Source organism: Phascolarctos cinereus, unplaced genomic scaffold (assembly GCF_003287225.1).
Source record: "Phascolarctos cinereus isolate Bilbo 61053 unplaced genomic scaffold, phaCin_HiC Scaffold_9;HRSCAF=440, whole genome shotgun sequence".
Taxonomy (NCBI): domain Eukaryota; kingdom Metazoa; phylum Chordata; class Mammalia; order Diprotodontia; family Phascolarctidae; genus Phascolarctos; species Phascolarctos cinereus.
The window spans coordinates 19,581,094-19,590,573 of NW_027556402.1; the positions used below are offsets into that span (position 1 = coordinate 19,581,094).

Here is a 9,480-nt window from a genome sequence, read left to right on the forward strand (position 1 = left end):
CCAGACCTAGCTGGAGTATTGGGGATACATGGGACATTCACAAATTTATCAAAGGAGCCAAATAGCTTCCTGGTATCATCCTTTAGGGGTTCAATTTGACAAAACCAATTCAGCAAATATTTCTTTTTTTAGAAAATAAATTATTCATATCTTGTGGGGTTTTTTTAACCTCACCAGAATTTTTCCTAGTATCCCCCCTTCCAGAGAGCTATCCTATATAGCAAATAATATTTTTTCAGGAAAAAAAGGAAGAAGAGGAAAAACCCAAGCAAAAGCAAATAAATTGAAATTCTCTGAAAATACAAGCAAGGTTCCATAGCCTCAAGCCTCCCACCCTTGCAGAGGAGTGGGGTAAGGGTGTCTTCTCACATATCTGCTTTATAATTTTTGGCAAACATTTTTATTTGAGTCGATGGAAATTTCTATAATGAAGGAATGTTCTTTAGGGACTGTTCTGAGCTTCTGATATATGAAATGAAAATAAGAAAGCTACAATGAACGATCTTTATTCAAGCGTGGTAGAATCGACAATATGTGTAACAACATATTGTTAAGCTTTTAAGTGCTACATAAATGGCTCCTTTCATTATTATTACTGCTAATATTGGTTGATATGATCATTGGGTTATGAGTTGTTTTCCAAAAGCAGTAGTCAACAAGCCTAGTATATGCCAGTGATATTTTAAAATGTGGATTGAGTTACAACAGAATTCTGAAATAAATAGAAATTAATTAAATTTCATTAATTTTAAATTTGTTGTTAAATTAAATTTAAAATTAATGAAATTAATAGAAATAGAAACAATCAGAATGGTCAATTACACAGAAAATGCCCATAAAAGGAGTTTTTGCATATGGGGAGCAGCTAGGTGGCGCAGTGGATAGAACACCAGCCCTGGAGTCAGGAGGACCCGAGTTCAAAGCCGGCCTCAGACACATAACGCTTAGTAGCTGTGTGTGACTTGGGGCAAGTCACTTAACCCCGATTGCCTCACACACACACACACACACACAAAAGATTATCCAGGGTATAAGTGGCAGATTCCATGCTTCCAATTTTCCTTGAAGTACATCACTTTCCATCATAACCTTCCCAAAGCAATTTACTTCTTCACCAGCTCATTTTAGAGATGAGGAGTCTAAGGAATGAAGAGGCAGCATGGTATAATGGATTGAACCCTGAAACTGAAGTCTGGAAGATCTGAGTTCAAATCATGCTTCAGAGATTTATTAGTTGCATGACCCTGGACCTTTTTGAGCCTCAATTTCCTGATGTGCCTATCTCACCAGACTATTATAAAGTTTAAATGAAATGATATATTTGTGTTTTCTAAGCCTTAATGTACTAAGGAAATGCCAATTATGATTATTATTATTTCTTCATAATCACAAGAGAAAAACTTGTAGTGTTGGGCCATGGTGATAATCATGAAAATAGTTGTTTTTCAAGGTGAACCCATTGGGACAGGGGGTAGAAGGATAAATGTTGAAGAAGTTGGCCAATCTTGCTTATTTTTTGCCCAACTGCATTCCATCTCCCATTATGTCCTTTACCTGTGACACTCTCATCAAACCCAGATGAAAATTCTATTGTAGACAGATCCTTTCACAAAAAAGAAGATGGGTCCCATTTGCTTCATTCACTTTTGGAGACTCAATTTTTGTTGAAATTACAAATTTTATTTCCATTATTAGGAAAGGGAAAGTAAAAGAACTTTTGGAGTTAATTCGCTTTGATCAAACACCATCGTCGTTAGCCTTTCTGTGGTTCGTTAAGCAGCAACATATTTCGTAGACACACTTTTTAATATTTGATTATCCAAAATTCAAGCTGAGCTAGATTTTGAAGAACCAGACAGGGGAGGCAAGAAAGACGCATTTCCCCTCGCTTAATCATCTGCAAGGGTCAGCTTTCTATCCTAATAATACCCAAAGAGCGGGAAGCTTAACATCCTGATTGTGACCTATTTTTATGACCAAAATCCAACTGTTCAGCAATTACAAAATAATGAAAGCCGCCACAAACAAGGTCATTACTTTTACAACGTTCTCTCCTTGAAGGGGCAAAACCAAGTCAATGGACCAGCTGATACTTCTTCCAACAAAATCTTCATAGTTTGGCTGAATTCTTTCCTGCATTTACTCACATATTTCAGTTGGATTTCTGATTCTAGTTGCATACTTGTCTGGGTCTGCTGCACTCATTACTGTTGTATAAACTGTTTTTCTGAAAAGAAAAAAAAAGAAGTAGAGTTATAGACGTAAATTATCTTCCTTGATCAAGTGAAAAGAGAGAGACCAATTGCACTTATTGGATAGAGCACCTGAGCTGGGGTTAGAAAGATGTGAGTTCAAATCCCACATCAGACACTTACTATCTGGGCAGGTCACTTAACCTTTGCCTCAGTTTTCCTCATTTATAAAGTGGAGATAAAAATAGCATCTAGTTCCCAGGGTGGTTGTAAAGATCAGACGAGATCATATTTGTCATGTGCTTTGCAAGTTTTTTATATATAGACAGTTCTCACTTTACATAAGTGGGACCATTCCACAGTCCTCTCTCTACATAAAATAATTTTTACTTACTGTGTATCTGCCCTCAGAAGGGAGGGAAAGAGGGAGGGAAGGACCCCATGGAGGGAGGGAGCCCATGGAAGGAGGGAGCCCATGGAGGGAGGAAGCCAGCACATAGTTCGAGGACATGTTGGACCTGGGGACAGAGCAGGAGGAGAAACACATGGGGCCTGGCCAGAACAGGGAGGAAGAACACATCTGGGGGCAGACACATGGGGTCTGGACACAGACAGAAGAAGATTGGTGATAGGTGGGGGTCAGAGGACAGACGTGCAGTACCCAAGGGCAAAGGACTGAGGAGAGATGCGCTGGACACGTTGGGAGAGTAGGGCCAAGGTCTCCTCTCTCTGCACTGGTGGGCTCAAGCCAAGCCCCCTATCCTGAGGTGGAGGTGGGGAATGAACAGGGGATGAGGAAAAACCTCCTGTACTCAGGTGGCACCTGAGAAAGGTCTTAAAGAAAGCTTGTGACCCCAACAGGTGGAGGGAAGGAAGGAAAGTATTCCACCCATAGGGAGCAGAGGACAGAAGGTCATCCGTGGGAACAAGGAACTTAGTTTGGTCTGAACAAAAAATGTGCCTTCCCACCCCAGAAATTACTTCAAATTTTCTTTGTCCATCTTTTATGTTGACTTCTCTGTGTATGTATCTGCCAATAAAATGAAAGTTCTCCCAGGGCAGGACGTGTTTCAGATTTGTCTCTGTCCCCTTAGAAGCTCTCTTGCCTTGCCCATTTCTAAATGGACCTTTGATTTCATTGGTATGTGGAACTCCAAAATGAGGTAAGTCCTGCTACTGAGGCGGGGCTTAAAGTGCTAAGAGCTTCAGTGACTTGCCCAGGATGAAACAGCCAATATGTGTCAAAGGCAAGACTTGAATTCAAGTCTTTGTGACTTGTAAGCTGGCTCCCTATCTACTATGTCACATTTCCTTCACGAAGAAGACACTCAATACATTCTTGTTGAATTGTTGAAATGTAAGTCACGTCCACTGATACCAAACACAGATTCATTGTTTGTTTTTCTGCAAATCTCTGGTGCTCACTTAGGAGAAGATGAGTATGTTCCCTACCCTAGAGGTGAAGAAACAAACTGGTTTCACTTGTATGATACTTATTTTCTTTTTTAATTTTTTTCTTTTTTTTTCCCAAATTACATGTAAAAAACAATTTCTAACTTTAACTCATTTTTTTTTTAAATTTGGAGTTTCAAATTCTCTCCCTCCCATCTTTCCCCCTCCCTTCCCTCAGGCAGCAAACAGATACATGTGCAATCACACAAAACGTATTTCCATTATATGGTACTTACTGATTCAGAATGGGACATGTGGTCAAAATCTGCATTAAAAATAAAAATATGTCCCATTACTTAAATTATTAAAAAAAAGTTCCAAAACACCAATGGGCAAATTGACAAAATTTAGAGAAATGTTCAATAGTAGGAATAGAAGAGAATGAAATATAGATGGGTCTTTTTTTATGATTGAAGATACAAAAAGAAACTCCGAAAATCTTAGTCATTTTTCTTAAAAAGGAAACTCAAAAATCCCAACCTAACGATTTCATTTGCCCCTCTCTTAGAATCACATTTGGTCTGCAAATTCTTTCCAATTCTTGTAATTAATTTCTATCTCTTTCAAAACATCCCAAATAGTTTGTGCAAAAGCTGAGCATTTCAATGGAAACAAAGTACCACTTACCTCATAAAGTTTATCCAAGTTGATATTTGCCTGGCCAGTTTCATTCATAGCCTTTATGGCAGGTGTTCTGGGGGGAAACCAATAGAAGTCAGCTAGCATTTTAGAAATCCCTGAGATACCATTACAAGTTCTAAATCACAACTGTAATGCCAGTTAATTTTCCCCATTCATTGTAATAGACAGACACTGAGTCCAAAATGAGTTTTCTAAATAGGCCTAGAATTATTAGTGATAAATAATAATGGAGAAATATAAAGTGTCCCTAGATGGATGGTCTAACATCATAAAGACAAAAAATGTACATGGGAGATGTTTGATATAACACAAAGTATTATCCAACTTCCAAGGAATACTGCCCACAAATTCTTTACAACCACTGTCAGCAAACCCACCAAGACAATGCTCCTGAGGCACTCAGGGGGACATTTCTATGTCATTTTTAAGTTGGTTAAGTCATTATCAAAGGAAAATAGATACATAACCCTGGAGGATTTTCTTACCTGACACCATGAACCACCCCAGGGATCTGAGAGAGGAGAACATTGTTTTAACCAAAAAAACAAAAAAAACCAAAACCACATCAAAAGCGTCACAGAAGCACACCTTCGGTGATCACGGGGAGGACATGGGATCCAGTGGTCACAATTTGTCTGTACTAGGAACCACCTAAAATACAAAATATAAAACAACCTGAGTTATCACGGGCAATTATCAGTATTTCTACACAGCACTAACAAAAACTAGGAGGAAATGAAAAATAAATTTCATTCAAAACTGACAAAATTAGCAAAAAAAATGGCTGTAAAGACACACTCAGGACTTATAGAAATACCACTTTAAAATACTCTTCACAGAAATGAATTGAAAACAAACAGTAATATATTCAATATTTATTGTCATGATTGACCAATACAGATATGATAAAAATGATAATATCACCTAAATTAATTTCAAGATGTAGTGACTTCAGTTTACATAATTTTTCAGTCATGTCCAACTCTCCTTGACCCCATTTGGGGTTTTCTTGGCAGAGATATTGGAGTAGTTTGCTATTTCCTTCTGTAGCTCATTTTACAGATGAGGAACTGAGGCAAATAGGGTTAAATGACTTGCCCCGGTGTCTGAGTAAGTGTCTGAGACCAGACTGGAACTCACAAAGATGAGTCTTCTTGACTCCAGGCCTAGAACTCTATCCACTGCACCACCTGGCTGCCCCAGGTCACTTTATAGAACTGGGCAAAATAACAAAATTCATTTGGAGGAATAAAAAAAATCTAGAAAAAGGAGATGGCATAAATATCATGAAGTCATCATTGTCTCCAATTAGGAAATTGTGCAAAACACTTCAGGGTTGACTGGAAACCTGGGTTACGTATTCAGAAATTCCCTTTTCAATCCCCATCGATAAAATTCAATCTCCTACCTTCCTACCTTTGCATGGGCTGTTCCCCTTGTGCAAATTTAGACATCTCCACTCCAAATGTTCATGTGGACTATTTGTGCTCAACCTGTGGTAGAGTCTTCCAAGCTCATATCAGTCTGATCAACCACAGTCGGACACGTTGTACCTTGACCCCAATAGAGTGATGTCATTTCAGTCCTCTTTGAGAATGGACAGCAACCAGTCAACTCCCTTGTCTGGGAGGCACCTCCTACCCACTGCTGCTTCTAAGAATCCCTAGCCTCCTTCAACCATCTACTAAGGTACTACAGTTCTCCCTTCTGCATTGCGACTTTCCCCATTGTGGTTTCAGTACATGGCAGGTCAGTGTAAGAAATTAAATGGGAATCTTGGGGGAGTCTTGCAGAAGCTGCAGATGACACAGAAAAAGTTTAGAAACTCAGAAATGCATAAAACATATGTATAGTATTGTACAATATCAATATATTGTATCTTTTAATACTGTAAACACCCCATAAAAGAAAATGAAAAAATTCAGACTTTTCTGGTGTGAAGGAAGGGCCAAAAGCTTTTGTAGGAATTTTCCAGATCACGGGGCACCGCACCTCTAACCACCCCCTTTCCACCTCCTGTGATATGGAAAGGATGACTATATCTTCTTTAGGAAGTCTCTCATGATCCCCAAAGTTGGTAGTGCCTTTCCCTTACTAAAATTATTTTGTATTTACTTATCTGAATACATATTACATTTCCACCCATCCCTACAGGGAAATGGAAGCTCTTTGAGGTCCACAAAGATTTTTCTCCCTCTCTCTCTGTAACCTCAGTAAATAGCACAATGATCTGCACATAGTAGGTGCTTTAAAAATGTCTACCAAATTGAAAGTAGCTATTATCTATACACGTGACACAGGCTGGTTTCTCTCCGAGATGGACACAGGAAGTGCCTCTTCATTCTCTAGTTCATCAGAAAGAAGTATATTCCTTTTAAAAAATGTAATAAACACCATCGAACAGCAGAGAGTGTTGTATCTACCAGGTCAATCTGTGTATTCCTCTCCTGTCCAGACATTAGGACAGGTGGTTGCCAGCTCATGCCTTAGGTGGTAGAGTAGATAGAGTGCTGAGCCTGGAGTCAGATCTGAGTTCAAATCCAACCTCAGATACTTACTTAGCTGTGTGACCTTGGGCAAGTCACTTAACTTCTGCCCACATCAGTTTCCTCAACTATAAAATGTGGCTAATAACAACACCAGCCTCCATGGTTGTTGTGAGGATTAAATGAGATATTTGTAAAGTTCTTGCCAGAGCTCCTGGCATATAGTAGGTGCTTAAGAAACGCACTTTTCCTTCCTTCCCTTCGCCCCTCCCTCCCTTGCTTGTGGGACCATCTCCAGTCACCCTGATCTATATTTTACCACTGGACCCAGATGGCTCTGGAGGAGAAAGTGAGGTTAGTGACCTCGCACAGCCCTGCCTCACTTAAATCCAATTCATTTGCAAGTCCCGGCACCATCTTTCTGATGTCATGGTCCACTTTGAGAGTGAACGCCAAACAACAATAACCCTCCCTTCCTCAGCTCAGCCCTTCGGGAGGTTGGGACTCGGCTCTTACTTCTAGGTCTAGGAGTGTTTCTGTGTGTGGACACCTCCACCAGCCCAATTACTCAGCTCTAGCCTTCAGCCACCTACCCTTTCGTCCGCTCACCAGTCACACATCTGCTTTGCTAAGGGTTTTATTTTTACAAATCATTTAATCAAAGTGACATAAGAAGGTGTGCCATTCACCTGCAAGCACACATCCCATCTTCCCCAGTCCCTGACTCTCCTCTAGTCTCCCTGCTCGCTCCACCTTCCGAAGCTTGAGGAGGACAAGAAACCTGAAAAGCTGGGTTCTGGGTGGCTCCCAGCCAAGAGCAAAACAGACAACTCATTCCCCAGCAGGTGCGCTCCCTCAGGCTACCCTGATAAATGCAGACTCCCGTGATGAATGCGGGCTCCTCTGTATACTCAGAATGCTGATTGTGGTCGGGCTGGCTCCTTCCAGCTCCGCATCAGTCTTCTTCCTTACTAGACATCAGGAACACGTATCAATTGGTATCTGAGCCCTTCAGAACTGGGATGGTCTATTGGATTTCTCCAACCAGGTATTCCTATTTTCCAAGCTCCTCCAAAGTCACCTGTCACGAAGGAGCTAAGTGGGCTGGCTTAAGTCTGAGGGCCGTTATTCCTTTCCGGGACTCTGAGTTCGCCTTTCAAATTGCCGATTCCCCACCACATTGGAGTGCTTTCCAACCGATCGCGAATATCACTGAGCAGGTAATGTTATTTCTGCTAAAGATGGAAGACATTGATGTCAAAACAAATGAGACAAGTGACCTGCAGAGCAGGAATGGAATCCTGACCTATGGCAGCAGGTCACCAGGATGAAATATGCACAGTGAAAAAAAGGGGAGAAGAACCATTAAGCATGTGGGGCAAAGTCATCAATTTGAGGCTCTTCCCAAATAGGACGGAGTAAGGTCCTCTGACAAGGAAACCGCTTCTCCCTCAAAGAAGGAAGATGTGGTGTAAGGTGCCATAAGATAAGGAGTCGTTTGCTGGATTTCAGAGGAAGCAGAAACAAGTGATGGTGGCTGATAATCCTAGTGGAAGGTTATTGAAGTAGCTTTTTAGGCACTCAGCATTAGCAGCAAAGGTCTGCTCTCTCCCTGGTGCATGTATCCAAGACATGACAAACACCTTCTCAAAACTGGTCAGTCAAATAACTACTGCCCAATTCTGGTGATTCAGGCACAAACAATACTGCCAAGGAGGAATCTCAAAAGTATTACTAAGAATTATTCAGTCTTAATGAGAAAATGAAGATCTTAGAAATGGGAATAATGTTTTTATCTTCGTCAATAGCCCACTGAAGAGCATCTAGGCACAGTGGATAGAGCACTGAGCTTGGAATTAGGAAGACTTCATCTTCTCGAGTTCAAATCCAGCCTCAGACACTTGCTAGCAGTGTGAGCCTGGGCAAGTCATTTCACCCTGTTTGCCTCCGTTTCCTCATCTGTAAAATGAGCTGGAGAAGAAAATGGCAAAATGCTCCAGTATCTTTGCCAAGAAAATCCCCATATGGGATCATGAAGAGTTGAACACGACTGAAACAACCCAATGACAATAACGACAACAGTCCATTGAAGGCAGAGGTATCAACAGAAACCCTTATTGGGCTGTCTTTTCCCAGTCCCTCTCCCTACCTCCGTAGGCAGATGGCTATAGAGTTTTAGTCAGAATAGGGACTACACCGGTGATTTCTTTGGCATAGGGAATTCTTGAGTAAGGAAACTCCCTCTAGTCCCCTTCTTTAGCAATTTATGGCTTTAAAGAGTGGTCAAAAAGGTTAAATTGCTTCCCCAGGCTCACACAGTCAGTATGTGTCAGAGACAGGACTTGAAATCTGTGATCTAGTTGGCTCTGACACCAGGTCTCAGTCTACTTAACCACACTGCCTGGTCTAACTTTAATAAAAGCTTCAAACAACATAGTAAGGTAGAATGAGCAATTAAAGAAAGAGAGCTTCCAAATGCCAACTGCTTTGGCTGCAGTTAACAAATTCTGTCCCCCACTCCATTCCTCTTCCTCTCCCCCAGTCAGAAGGGAAACAGGAAGTGACTGTTTCGATAAGTAAACAGAGGGCAGCTTGCCTATTCCAGAGATGGAACTGGGGGGATGAGGAAGAAAGGGTCTGTGAATTGGATCTAGACATAGCCTCCACCACCTCAACTCTCCAGATGCTGTTTTATTCATCCACTCCAT

General features: G+C 41.0%; 1 protein-coding gene across 1 annotated transcript in view; it reads right to left on the bottom strand.

Annotated features, from left to right (window-relative positions):
* Window positions 1-1,360: 1,360 nt before the first annotated feature.
* LOC110209855 (N-acylethanolamine-hydrolyzing acid amidase-like) overlaps window positions 1,361-9,480 on the bottom strand; it is a 21,247-nt gene continuing 13,127 nt past the window's right edge. The window contains exons 7-10 of the mRNA XM_020988584.2: window positions 4,875-4,937; window positions 4,272-4,338; window positions 3,881-3,909; window positions 1,361-2,227 (exon numbers count right to left, since the gene is read on the bottom strand). Of these exons, the coding sequence (XP_020844243.1) occupies window positions 2,140-2,227; window positions 3,881-3,909; window positions 4,272-4,338; window positions 4,875-4,937 (247 nt within the window). The 3' untranslated portion in view covers window positions 1,361-2,139. The remainder of the gene's footprint in view (window positions 2,228-3,880; window positions 3,910-4,271; window positions 4,339-4,874; window positions 4,938-9,480) is intronic.